This window comes from Uranotaenia lowii, unplaced genomic scaffold, assembly GCF_029784155.1.
Source record: "Uranotaenia lowii strain MFRU-FL unplaced genomic scaffold, ASM2978415v1 HiC_scaffold_258, whole genome shotgun sequence".
Classification (NCBI taxonomy): Eukaryota; Metazoa; Arthropoda; class Insecta; order Diptera; family Culicidae; genus Uranotaenia; species Uranotaenia lowii.
In genome coordinates, this window is record NW_026598155.1 from 1 (window position 1) to 14,661 (window position 14,661).

Consider the following 14,661-nt stretch of genomic DNA (forward strand, 5'->3'; position numbering starts at 1 on the left):
CTCGGTAAGGTTCGGTTCACATAAGATTTCAGTTCACTTGGATATGGGACTATCAGATCCTTGGGCGCGACGAACCATTCGTAGCGGCTCTTGGCGAAAGCTTCCACATCCTGGTCGTGGCACCAAATGTTGTGTCCAGACCATTTCGGACAGGAGAAAAAAACACTTGTTGTCACGTTAACGTATGAACTAAAAAGGATCGTTTATTTGGTCTTCTCTCATAATCGGTATAGTTCATGCTGTATACTTTCAGGCGTCATGTCATGTCATGTCAGGGTGACCAATAATGATGAGAATGATCAGGGATCAAGTATCCCCATTCTCCCCTATACTGGTCTAAACTAAAAATTTCAAGGATGATTTATAATTCAGATCAGCTTTTGAAAGTTTGTAGCATCTTTTTTAAATTTCCAAAAATTAAATAAAATTACAAGCAGCTTTCGTTCGGGGGGTGGTGACACAAAGAACGTGGTGACTGGTGAGTGGTGAGAATTTAATCTAAAATTAAATTCCAAGGATTCTGAAGAATACAATAGGATTATTTTTGTTCTTGAATTGAATTATTGTACCATGTGTGGTGACGAAAAAGTAACCACTACATTTTGATATATGTATATCTCAAAATTCTTTGATTTTGGAGGTAAATAAAGTTCTTCAAACTTAAGTTAGGCACTTCAAATTATTCAAAAAGACCAAGATTGTGAAATTCGGATCAGTTGTTGGAAAGTTACAGCTGTTTCAGTTTTTAGTACCTACTATTCCTGGACCTTGGAAATTTAAGTGTTAAGGTTCAAATCTGAAATTCTTGCCTACAAACATCAGTTAACGATTCATTTTGACTTTGAATCGCCCGATCGCTGGTTTTATTATGTGATTTTAACTATTTGGTTCATCTAAATTTTGTTATTTCTGAGATAATTCGACAGTATTCTAAAGGCATTTTTTTTTATTTTTCAGACTAAATACCTAAGTCTTTGAAAACTGTCTTTTGAAGTAAAATGAATTGTTACTGCGGAATATTAGTCAAGCCATATCGGGCTCAACAGTGCTCACGAAACATTTGCGCGAAATTTGTGACTCTTTTAAAACAAAGGACAATTGAATCCCTACATAATATTTTACAAAGTTCTTTAAAAAAATGTTGTGTTATGAAACTCAAACAGTTTTCTCACGATTGACTTAAGTGGAGTGAAAATTTTGCTGATATTTTTTGTATTTAAAAAATATAAAAGTTTAAAAGTTTTTTATCAAAATTTGTTCAATTTCTCGAAAAATTCAATATCTTTTAACTTAAGGCTTTTTTTTATTTTGTAGCAGCATTTCAAATCAATAAATCAAATCGTTAAAAAATTATTATTTTCGAACGGAGTGTTGTTGTTTAAATCTATGAAATTTCTACGATTATATGATAGTATAACTCAGGCGCTTTCTAGGAGAGGAATTTTACCCAGTGTTCTGAGCAGTGACAAATCAAGTTTTAGGGAAAAAAATTCCTCATTAAGTCGTATAAGCATTCTTTATTTCTAAAATCTTTGTCAACGAAACTATGAGGATCGAAAACAATAAAAAAAATGAATGGATACGTCCACCCCTCAAAACATATCCTTCTATCATGGGTACGTCCCTGTTTGAGATCTGTAACCACCTTCCGCAATCCCAAGGCTTGGTTGGGCAGAGTGGTTCACCCAAAGGTGAAGGTTTCCGTTTTTTCCTTCCCTCGCCCGCTCGTTCTCCCGGATCGCTGTAGTCCGATCTCGTTGAGCTCGAAATTCAAAAAAAAACTGACGAATGTCCTTTACCAAAACTCGCTGGCCAAAACATTCCGGGGAGAGGAGAAGGCGACGATGAGAAAGTCCTGAAGCTGAATACCTGCAGCTTGTACCTAACATGAGAGAGGCCAAAAAACAACACCCAGTATTGCACAAAAGTTCGTAAAAAAAGAACCGACCGGTAGTCAGCGGAATAAAAGAATTAGTGAAAAGTGGAAATATATCATTTTACTGATCGGGATCAGGATAAAAATTACCGGTATAAAAAGCTGTAACTATACATACGACGACGACAACCTTCTCCCGGAGTCCTTCCTCCGGCTTCAGTCCTTCAGATGATGGAGGAAGGCACCTTTTTCATCAATGGAAAATATGCAGAGCTAAAGGTAAAAGCGTGGGACGAACCACCCGATATTGGACCGAGAATGTGTTTTTTTTCGGAAACAAAAAATCCCCTGCATATTCAGGGGCCATAGGAGTATCCTCCTTCTGTGTGCCAAAGTTTTGAATCGTGCCAAACGAGGCTAATAAATATCACATATCAATGGGTCGCCCCCGAAATAATAGAATAGGAGCAGAAAAAAAATCGGAGATCTGATGTGTTTGATAAAAGTTAATCCTCCCGAACATAATAAGAGGGTAAACGTATTACATTATGAGCTTATCGTTGCCTATCGTTTAGTTTCTAGGGTCTTTGTGTGTGATTTTTTTTCCTAGCTCATTGCAGCGATGACAATATTTGGAATTTGAAGCTTTATTTAGCGTTGCTGCCTCCGTAATTGATGCTTAGTTGATGCTGTCAGTTCTAGTTGAATGATTTAATGATAGTTTTTTGTAGTTTTTACAAAAAACCAAGTTTATTCAGGTATTTTTGATCAGACTCCAGAAATCGAAAACTGCAGAGATAACTTGTAAAATCTAACGTGTTATTTTTCTTTCGAAAAGTATGCCATGTCTACGTAAAGGCGTTTGAATTCTACCGTGAATTATTTTTGCATTCAAATTCATAGTACAAATTCAGGCGTTTAATGATAATTAATGACCAAACAAAACAAAATAATTGAGGAAAAATGGAAAATAAATCAAAATTATCTTAAGCTAGATTTTCTTGTTTTAAGTTTTTGATCCTCACAAAAAAAACGAATAGATGTCCAGATTCAACATTTTTATGCCGTAGAAACAATACCTCTAAGAAAGGACCGACTAAATTGTATCACCTACGAATATTATGTTAGTTTGAATACTCAATACCAACTTAACTGTTAAGTTAATATTTTTAGGACAATCCCTAAATTTTTGAAGTAAATTACTTCTTACGGCAACACTATAAGGGTGCAAATTGAAATTTCACGGCACGAAAATAGGTTCATTGAAGGACATCTCTTCTGACGACCACACCCAATATTTACCAATAAAGCGCAAATACGAACAAGATAGACATTCATTTAACTGCTAGGAACATTTTCAAAAATATGTTCTGCAATTGAGACTTTTAGTTACTGGCTTCATAATTTTTCACTACTAGTTTGGCATCGTTAATGCTGAGCTATACGTTTTGGATTAAGAAGTTGCCTCATTTTTTCCAGATTAACTTTGAATTCTAAATTGAGGCTCTCTAAATCAGAGGGCAGAGCGCCCAAATGATAGTTTCGAGAAATCGCGCGTTAAAGTTGTCAAGGTTCTTGATTTTCATTTTTTTTAAATTCGATCAACTTTAATTCTATCGAAAAAGTGTTAAAAGAATTTTAAAAAATATCTCAGTTTTGCATCAGATGTAGATTAACACATGAAAGACGGCCAAGAAATCTAAGGCGGAAACATCAAAATTCGGCATTTTATATTTCATAATCCACTAGACAAAATTCTACCAATTTGGTTCTTTTTAAAATAACCAAAGTTTTGTGTTAAATTTTTCAGAAAAAAAAGTGTCATCGTTAATATAATAACACTAGCTAACCCTCTGTGGTTTTCTACAGGTTTTCTACACCTTTCAAATATGAACGACAATTTCTAAAAATTTTCCAATTTTTGATAAGGCCATTGTTAATAAAAAAAAATACAACATAATCCAAAAGCAACCGCTATAAAATAAGAACTGTAACTGAAGTTTCTAATTGCAATACAAAGAAACAAATTTTCTTAAATTTGATCTCTTCATTTGTTTTCAATATCTGGTATTTTTAATCTGTTTTCATTAGCTTCTTAGTTTTTTTATTATTGAATTTATATAAAGTTCTCACCATCTCCACTTCCATTGCTGGAAGTTCTCTCGAACTATACCATAGAAATATAGGTATCTGAAAAATGCCACAAAACGCATTTCAAAGTTTTGTTTCCAAATTATGCTTAGAATCCCGAAAAAACGCATCTGAAGGTCAGAAAACGCACTTTCAAGTTTTGATGCCAAATAACACTAAACGTACCGGAGGAGGTCAAATGACGGTTTTTGAACTTTAAACGATGATTACGCTTTATATAATTGTTTTTTCGCAAATTTAACGACAGGATTTTTTTTGATTTTGAAATGCAAGTATTTTTACGTTTTTAAATTTTTTTTAAGTGTTACGGTTTTCGAATAACGCATGTGGTATACCTATTCATACCGCGAGCGGTCAAATGACGGCAAACGCCGTTTTCGCTTAAACTCCCTTGTTTCTCAACTGATTTCTACCAAATTTATAGTTTTGAAAAGCTTATAATTCGACTCAAATATGTTTTTCAGACAATTTTCAGCTACAATCAATAACTTTAAAGTTATTTACAGTACAAGAAAAATTTTATGAAAAAACATGTTTCAGGAAAAAGGTTGTAAATCAGTTATTAAGTGCTCGAAAAAAATTTCTTTTAGTGCCTGAGAAAGCTGATGTTAGAAGCTATATGTTGCACATATGGAACATTTTTTAAAAAAATTTCTAAGATCATGGCCACGAAAAATGTAAAAAAATTGTGTAAAACCCGTACTTTTCAATCAATCAACCCCCAAAGCTGTTCCTGTTACTGTAGAAAATTTTGAAAAAGTGAATTGAAAAGTAGACGTAATTTGTCATATTTTGGCATCTTTAGATTTTTGAAGTACGAAATACATAATTTATGACGACTTTTCAAAGGTAGCTGTTTTTCGAACTTTTTATCAATTTGGATTTTCTTAGACAATTCCTACACCTAAGCTCAGCTTTGCACTGGATTTTGAGTATGTTATCGTAAGGTTTAGGCAAAAAAATTATATGCAAAAGAAAGCAAATTTCATACCGGTTCTGGTGGTGTAACTGCATTGGCGGTGCAATGCTTGGCAAAAATATGATAAATAAAACAGTGAACTAGTTTCTAAATTTTGAGAAGTCAGCACAAATTCTTGCTTGGCAGACGGGCTCAGTGGGTGGTAATATTTCAAAGCTATTTTGCACACGAAGACGGATGAAAAGAAACGAAAAAAAAACAAGCATTAGCTCAAATTTTCTAGTTTTACTTTCAGAAATATATTTATTATATTTTTGTAAAGCATTGCACCGCCAATGCAGTTACATCTCTAGAATCGGCATGAAATTTGCTTTCTTTTGCATATAGTTTTATTGCCTAAATTATACGTTAACGTACTCAAAATCCTGTGCAAAGCTGAATTTGGGTATAGGGATTGTTTCAGAAAATCCAGATTCATAAAAAGTTCGCAAAACAACTACTTTTGAAAAGCTGTCAAAAATTATGTATTTAGTATTTTAAAAATATAAAGATGCCAAAATGTGACAAATTACGTCTACTTTTCAATTAGCTTTTTCAAAATTTTCTACTGTAACAGGAACAGCTTTGGCGGTTGATTGATTGAAAAGTACGGGTTTTACACAACTTTTTTACATTTTTTGTGGCCATGATCTTAGAAATTTTTTTAAAAAAATGTTCCATATGTGCAACATATAGTTTCTAACTTCAGCTTTCCCAGGCACTAAGTGAAACTTTTTTCGAGCACTTAATAACTGATTTACAACCTTTTTCCTGAAGCATGTTTTTTCATAAATTTTTTCTTGTACTGTAAATAACTTTAAAGTTTTTGATTGTAGCTGACAATTGTCTGAGAAACATATTTGAGTCGAATTATAAGCTTTTCAAAACTATAAATTTGGTAGAAATCAGTTGAGAAACAAGGGAGTTTTAGCGAAAACGGTGTTTGCCGTCATTTGACCGCTCGCGGTATGAATAGGTATATACAAAGTGTCGGTATGTTTAGTGTTAAGTTTAGAATCCCGAAAAAACATTTCTAAAGGCCAGAAAAGGTATTTTACAGTTTCGACCCCAAATTAAGCTCAGAATCCCGAAAAAAAACATTTCTAAAGGCTAGAAAAGGCATTTTAAAGTTTTGTTCCCAAATTATGCCCAGAATTCAGAAAAAACGCTTCTGAAGGTCAAAAAACGCATTTTCAAGTTTTGATCCCAAAATTAAGCTCAGAATCCCGAACAAATGTTTCTAAAGGCCAGAAAAGGCATTTTAAAGTTTTGATCCAAATTAAGCTCAGAATCCCGAAAAAATGTTTGTAAAGGCAAGATAAGGCATTTTAAAGTTTTGATCCCAAATTTAACTCAGAATCCCGAAATAACGCTTTTAAAGGCTAGAAAAGGCATTTTAAAGTTTTGATCCCAAATTAAGATCAGAATCCTGAAAACACGCTTCCAAAGGCCTGAAAAGGCTTTTTAAAGTTTTGATTCCAAATTAAGCTCAGAATCCTAAAAAAAAAACGCTTCTAATGGCAAGAAAACGCATTTTGAAGCTGTGATCACAAATTAAGCTTAAATAGAATCCCGAAAAAACGTTTCTGAAGGCCAGAAAAGACATTTTAAAGTTTCGACCCCAAATTATGCTTAGAATCCCGAAAAAGCATTTCTAAAGGCCAGAAAAGGCATTTAAAGTTTTGATCCCTAATTAAAATCTGAATCCTGAAAAAACGCTTCTAAAGGCTAGAAAACGCATTTTGATACTCACGGAAAATAATAAAAAGGTAAAATTTACCGAGACAGCAAAGGTGAATGCTCGCAAAAGCCAAAAAGGTAACTTCTACCTATTCGAGGTGAAACTCACCTCACAGCGAGGTAAAATATACCTGAAACGAAGAATGAAAAAAGGTACAATTCACCGAGAAAAAATGTGAATCCAAAAAAGGTAAATTTCACCTCGTAGCGAGGTGAAGTTCACCTGAATTGAGCTGAATCAAAAAAGTATAATTCACCTAGAAAGAAAGGTAAATCCAAATAAGGTAAAATTTACCTCGTAGCCAGGTGAAGTTGACCTGGATTGAGCTCAACAAAACGGTACAAATCATCTCGAAAAAAAGTAACTATTTGACGAATCCGTTTATTGAGGTTAAGCTGTTTTGCCGTTGAGGAACAAGTTCTGCTTCGTGCACAATATGTGAAAATCGGAACAAAATGGTAAGTGTTTTCTTAGATTTCATTTAGTTGTGCTGGTTCTCTTCATAATACTTTGCTTTTGTTTCAGATCGGCCCACAGAGCTTCGTGTTGTATTCCCGTCAGCCTTCAGATATTATTCCGGACAAGCCGGACCTGACAAGCTTGGCGAACAAAGGACCTGCCTCAACAATTTTTAAAGAACACGGTGATATATTTCAAAAATAAATATTAGGTAACTCCCTATTTATTTCAAATAAATACCAATTTTTTCATGAATTGTGTTTTTTTTAAATTAATTATTATTGAAGAAACCAATCAAACAAACAAGCATTTACCTTTTAAATCAGTGAATGGGAAAACGGTATTATTTACTATTTTGCTAGGTGAATGAGAAAATGGTAAAATCTACCTTTTTGCTAGGTGAATTGAAAAAAGGTAAAATTTACCTTTTTGCTAGGTGAATGAAAAAAAGGTAAAATTTACCTCGAAAGAGGGGTGGAAAAAATTCACCTCGCAAAAAGGTAAATTTTACCTTTTTTTTATTTTCCGTGCTGTGATCCTTAATTGTCTGTTCTCCAGGTCAGGGGCGGCTCAAACAGCGTCTATCTCGCAGCGTGCGGCTGACTTTATGAAATGCGGCTCCCGCCAGCTAAGTGCCAGATGCCCCATCGCGGGATAGGGACCTTAGGCTAACAACCTACTGCCTACTGTTACGGAAACTGGGACAAGGAATAACCGAAAAAAAATTCATTGCCTATATGTAGGCGTTTAAAATTCATCTTGGGTGCTTTAAGCTTTAAGTTCAGACTTTCAACGATGAATAATCGGATCTATTTCTTGCTATCTGATAATCAGTATCTGTGTCGGAAAAGAAATTGAAATGATATTTCAATTTGTAAGTTTATGACCAAATGTTTAGTTTACAAATCGAAATCGTCTTCTTTTCCGTTTTGAACAAGAAAAGCTGAACAGTGACTGTCCTCAGCTGCGGCACATAAATAGCCAATTGAAACAGCATCTTTTCTAGGGTAGGTACGCACCGCTAATCTGGTTTCGGTAGACCATCATCAGCCGCCACAAAAGCATTAATTATATGCAAAACCGGGTTTCACATTCATATACAGCGTGTATTGTGTGCCCATATGGTTTTCGGATGCCGATCTACAACTCGGAAAAGCCAAACCATTTATTATTTTTACCGACTTATTGTGTTCCCATCGTTGATACTTCCTAACGTCTTTTTCATCCTCGAAATCAATTCCTTAGAAAAGCCCCTCTAAGGGCGGCCAACCAACGACAGCGTGTAGCAATTTTGAGGCGTATTAACAGCGTGACCACTAGAATGAGGGCGCACTGGAGGTTGCCCCTTTTATACATTTCGCTACCGGTTGTGTATTTACGTATAAAAAATGCCGGATGCTCCTTGCCAGATTGTTTGATGTTTGTCGGTGGTTCGTTTTATTTTGATTTCCGAGACTGGGCAGACGAAGGTTTTTCTTCTAGACCAGCAGCACTCACGACGGTATTGTTATGCAAATGGGTCGCGTCTTTGTCAACATCATCATCATCAACATAATAACAGAATCGCGGTGTATTTGAAAAGATTCGTTCCCGATCTGATCGCGAAGCGGATAGTTTTATACATCCGATGGGAAAAAACCATAAGGATGGGATCTCGAAAAGAAAAGTAAGAACAAGGATTACGGGCATGCACGGAAATTTGTCAAAGGGCTCAGTGGGGCTTTCCATAGAATGCATCGAATTTTAAATTACTAGCTTAGTGCTAAAAATTAAGATTTTGGAAGAAAAAACGCCTTAATGTATACCAAGTAATATTCCATAGTTAATTTATAATCTTCATATTTTCAAGGTATTTGAGTGTGGATTCAAATACTATTATCCGGACCAAAAAATTTATTAAATTTAAATTCATTGCTATGAATCTTCATACTCTGAGAACTTTGATGTCAGTTTTTGCCTATTTTTTATACATGTTTTTAATTTTCTAAAAATTTTATCATTTTTGTCATTCTTGTTCATCTATGTAATAACGGTCCTGTAAAAGAGAAAAATGTTAGGTAATTAAGTTTGTAAAACCCGTTTGATTATAGCTCATGTTTTTTCGAAACGTGATTATTGATGAAGATATTTGTTTGAAATATTGTCGATTAAGTGTTTCACAACAAAAAAAATAACTAAAACTACGTTCTATACCCTAGTAAACACAATGAAAATTGCAAACGGTTGTTTAACAAAAATCAAAATATTTAACGCCTTAAGTTATGCAGCATCAAAGATATTCTATCATTATTCTATATATTGCAGCATATAACGATTTGGAAAGCTTCGATTTTCGAATCTCAATAGGCGATGGAAGTGAAAAGTTATTCTTTCTCTCCACTTGCTTTTATGCAACAGAATCACCCGAAATCGTCAGCGCTTCCTTCACCTATGCTAGCATCAGGTTTCAAATGCATCAACTGTCCACATTTCTTTTCTTCTTTCCGATCATAACAAAAGCTACGCTCTAAATGACACCAATAGTTATTGTTATGTTTTTCCCCACTACATAACTTTTATAAAAAAATATATTTTTCACAAATTTAAATTTTCTTCAAATTCAGTAACTGTATCCATTCTTATAGGATTTTCGTATGACTCACAGCATTTTCCAATAAGGGTTGCCCGCTAGCACCGACCATTCGAAAAAGCTTCCGAAAAGCCCTCGAGCGCGCGCTTATTTTCGAACAAAATTTCGAAGTACCGAAAACGTGCTCTCTGCGTGCGCTCCTGATGTAGGCGTCTCGCTCCCACTGCACGCACACCAGCTTCCTCAGTTTGGATGCTTCCTTCCCGTTGGTTAAAACGAGATGTCACCATATCGTCTTCTCGCTTCAACGCCTTCGCCTTGGCTCCAATCGATGGTTGCTCCGAAAAGCTCACTCATTGATCAAAGTGAACGCTACACAAGTGGAAGTGTGTGCCCCGCGTTAGTAAATTTGTGTGAGCTCTATTCCAACAAAACCCAAAAGGTTAGTGTTTTTTTTAAATTTGTCTTTTAATTGGTTTAATTTGTATTTATCCTGTGAATTAAGGTGATTACCGGACTTTATGGAACGCAGTTATGCATTTATGACATTGGAAAAGTGATTGAAGCGATTAGTTCAGGCTCCTTTCGAGAAAGCGCTCCATCAATTTAGAACCTAGACTGTCTGGTCCAACAAATTTGAATTGCTTCTACTACGACGCCATTTTGTTGGCATTGTTTTCGATTTCGATTCGTTCGTATTCGTGTTACGAATTTTTGAGAAATTCTCACTCGCATGCTGACTACGTGCGGTAGCTCGCGCAAATATCAATTAAAATCGAAATAAGTAAGCACTTCATTCGGATTTTGTTCCGGGTGCTCCCGGTTTTTCCAGTTCCGGAAACAGATTTTCTCAATCGCGAAAATTCCTGTCGGCTGGAACGGAAAAATGGGGGCGAAGGCCGAGCCACCTTCCGAGTGCTGGCTGACTGGCTGGTGCTACTTCTTTTTTCCCTTTCGATCGTCGAGGCCTTATGCGATCCATCTCGCAAGTTAACCCGCGCGCGTTAGGATTGCATTAGTATTGGTATCCGAAGGAAAGGCACCTTCCATCAGTGGTAATGACGTTTTTTTTTGTTCAATTTCTCCCGCTTTGTGATGTGGGGTTCGCTTAATTCAAGAATAATGACATATTGCAAATCGTATTACGGACATCACAAATTCGGCGGCAAAATGTACCTGTTTGGTTTTGCCTCTCTTTATTTCTCTCTTCATTGTTACTTTTCTTCACTGCCTGTATTTGCTTGTGCTTTTTGCAGGAATGAGAACACCCGATTTGTTTGTGCAAAACAAGTTATTGATTTTTGCAAGGGCGCATGTCAAACACAAACTTTGGTCATCCTTTGATATTGTATGAGAAGTACAGAATGGTCTTAACAAATTGCCAAGTCCTAGGGTCCATGTATTGCATTCTATACGACAAAAGATCACCTGGCATATTTGATTACTGGTCGAGTATCGATGTCCCTCTAAAAAAAGGGAACGGGGTATATAACTATTTAATTTTAAAACTTAAGCGCGTTTCCGAGATCATTCGATTTTCGTTAGTGTTAAAAAACGAAAATCATGTTAGGTATGAAAGAATGTAACAAAGTAGTAAATTCCCGGGAAAAAGAGAAAAATGTAAATCTGCTCAAAAGTTTACTAATTCAAGTTGATCTGAAATATATTAGGTATTATCACTTTTTACGTTTTCCATCCTTGACCTTGTACAACTGAAAAAAAATACAATACGAACACTTCTTATACAAAATTATCGCATTCTGATAAAAGGCTTCTTAGAATCGGCATATAATGAATTATGTTGCGCATATTTAATATCTGTTTTTTTGAGAACATGAATCAGTTGATCATTTTCTCAGAAGTACTTGAGAGATGATTATTTTGCGCAATTTTAACCCTTATTTGCATGACTTTTTTTAAGATGAGAACAGCACGAGTCAGTGAAATAACTAATAACATTTTAATTTTCCAAACATTGTTCGTTAGATACAGAAAGATGTTTGTGATTGATTGAGATTAAAATATTTGTTAATATTTCCAAATTTGAAAAAATAATTACAGCAATAACAACGAAAAACTACTTATTTTAAAAAACTAAATAAATTTGATTTTTGCAATTTTTCTGCATACTTTTTTTATATTTTACACAAACATTGAAATATCGTTATAAAAATTACCATGGGCTAAATTCTTTTAATCTCAAAAATATTTTTTGTGAATGCTTAACTCTAAAATTTTCATGCGTTTCCGAGATATTTGAATTCCAACTAGTGTTGTTTTAAAACAACACTGCATAAAAAGGTTAAAATGAGTTTTGTCAAGAACATGAATCAGCTGATCATTTCTCAGAAGTGTTTGAGAGGTCCATAAACTGATAATTTTAATGGGACAACCACGCGGTTGATTGCTCGAGGAATATTTTTTTTACAATTGATTGAGACTTCCCTCAGGGTTTTTTTTTTCTTTTTTCTCGGGATTTTCATCCTTCCCTCCGAGTATCTTTTCAACAATCGTTCGATACACCTTCAAAGTTAAAACTGGATTTTTCAATATTTAGTCGAGAAGTGAGTCATCAACGTTCATTAAACTGCCTCAAAAATGAAGAAATTTATTTCATAATGTTACGTTATATTGTGCAATTCGCTAATATCAAGTAACATTTTTCAATTGTTTAATTTGATTTCACAATTTTATCATAGAGGCATTGAGTTATTTCATTTGTTCAATGAACTTTTACATTAAAAAATTTGCTTCTTATAATTTTTTTCCCATTCTTACACTTTCAGACAACCGATAAACAACATCTACCATGGCCCGTACCAAGCAGACAGCCCGTAAATCCACCGGAGGTAAGGCTCCCCGTAAACAGCTGGCCACCAAGGCCGCCCGTAAGAGCGCACCCTCCACCGGAGGTGTCAAGAAGCCCCATCGTTACCGTCCGGGTACCGTCGCCCTGCGAGAAATCCGTCGGTACCAGAAGTCCACCGAGCTGCTGATCCGCAAATTGCCCTTCCAGCGGTTGGTGCGTGAAATCGCCCAGGATTTCAAGACCGATCTGCGTTTCCAGTCGGCCGCCATCGGTGCCCTCCAGGTTCGTAGACCTTTTCTTGGTTTTATTTGGGACTGTTTTTACTTAAGTTGTCCTTTTCTCAACCCTGCAGGAAGCCAGTGAAGCCTACCTGGTCGGTCTGTTTGAAGATACCAATTTGTGCGCCATCCACGCCAAGCGAGTCACAATTATGCCCAAGGATATCCAGTTGGCCCGCCGTATCCGAGGAGAACGTGCTTAAACAGCTTCCGCTATCATCAGTAACTGCACCCTTACTAATACAACAATTACGGTAACTGTAATATTGATCCGCATCTCCCATTCAAGTTGCAAACAACAACCTATGTTTGATCAATTGCTTCGCGTTTAGTTTCGTTGGACATTTAGTTGTTTCTTTAAAGGAATAGTTCACCATTTTCATGATTGACTCCAGAAGTGTTTTCTAGAACAAAACATTTGATTTTAATCAACTCCCCGGTAGCTTCCGATTTGGCCAAATTGTGCCGAAAAGATTGCGACCACAATTTATGGAAATGATAACCGTTCGTTCAAATTTGCAAAGGCGAAAAAATTCAAAACTGACTGTAGGTTTAGTTTTTAATCACACTAAGTGAAAGCATAAGTTCATTTAAACACGCAACAAAGGTAATCATTTAGAGATTTAAGTAAACGTAGTCGATAAGAAGAGAATCGTAGGTGTGAGACGAAAACAAAAACCATCCCGCTCCGCAGAACATATTCGTGTTAAATTGATACCTATCTTGAATCGGTTCTGACAAATTTAACCCTTTCATCCAATTTCAATCACACACAGTTAAAGAAACTAAAAAAAAACAAAATTGATGCTAGAGATGGATTAGAAATGCAATTAATTCTTTTCTTTATTTTGTTACGAATCTTAAGTGTTAATAAAACATAAATAAATGTGTTTAGCCAAACTCTGAGATAGGAAAGGTTTAGTCAAGCTTTGTTTCTTCCTGTTTGGGGTGCGTCCCGGGCCCGGTCTGCCCATGGGAAACGGGTAGGATTTCGGCTTCGCGGCCACCTTTGAGAATGTATAATCAAAAGTAGTTTTTAGTTGTATCCCAAATTTACGTTCTATCGTTTTTCTTTATTAGAGTAACACATACAACAGTTCTGTTTGTTTTCTTAATATCAATTCTTGGATCGTTTTCTTTAACAAGTGGCAATAAACCATCGACGTCTGTCTCCTGTAGCAGCCAAACGAGCAGCAGTGCAACTCCCCCAAATTGAAGTAAAGATAACATAAAAAAAAATCTATTTAAATATTTCACCAAGTAGAATCACATCAATCTTGAACCTTTTTAAATGGAATGGTATTACTACTTCACAAAAAGTTCAATAAAGTGTAAAAATTAAGTTTGATAGTAACGTTGCTTTGGATGACAAATTCCCTGTAATTTCAAAATTCATTGAAGAAGGACAGCAAATCAAGCGCTAAAACCGATCACCTAACGTAATCTGAAAATAAGGGTACCAACTCAAAAGATGACGAAAAATCGAGATTTCTAAATTTGGAATCCAAAACCTGTAAAGATTTACCAGTTCCGACAGCAGATTTCAGATGGTTCGTCGACTAAAAGCTGCAAAAATGATCTCGAAACATGATCTACAAGCTCAAACGAACTCTGAAGGATAAAAGCCAACAACACAAAATGGTCAACTTCATGAAAGATAAATAAAAATGACAAGAAATGTCTCCGAGTTGAAAGCCATATTGAGAGGAGTATTTGCAGCTCATAGAAGGTTAAGTTGTACAAATTTCCAGACAGTTTGAACAGGCACCAGAAAAGCGAGGTGGTGAGACCAAGTGGAGCGTGTTCTGGCTAATGTGAAA

General features: G+C 35.5%; 1 protein-coding gene across 1 annotated transcript; it reads left to right on the plus strand.

The window, feature by feature from the left end:
* Positions 1 to 10,037: 10,037 nt before the first annotated feature.
* LOC129759738 (histone H3.3A) lies at positions 10,038 to 14,183 on the plus strand. Its single transcript, XM_055757256.1, has 3 exons — positions 10,038 to 10,196; positions 12,541 to 12,845; positions 12,916 to 14,183. Exons 2-3 carry the CDS (start codon positions 12,564 to 12,566, stop codon positions 13,042 to 13,044), a joined length of 411 nt encoding a protein of 136 aa, XP_055613231.1. The 5' UTR covers positions 10,038 to 10,196; positions 12,541 to 12,563; the 3' UTR covers positions 13,045 to 14,183.
* Positions 14,184 to 14,661: the final 478 nt, after the last annotated feature.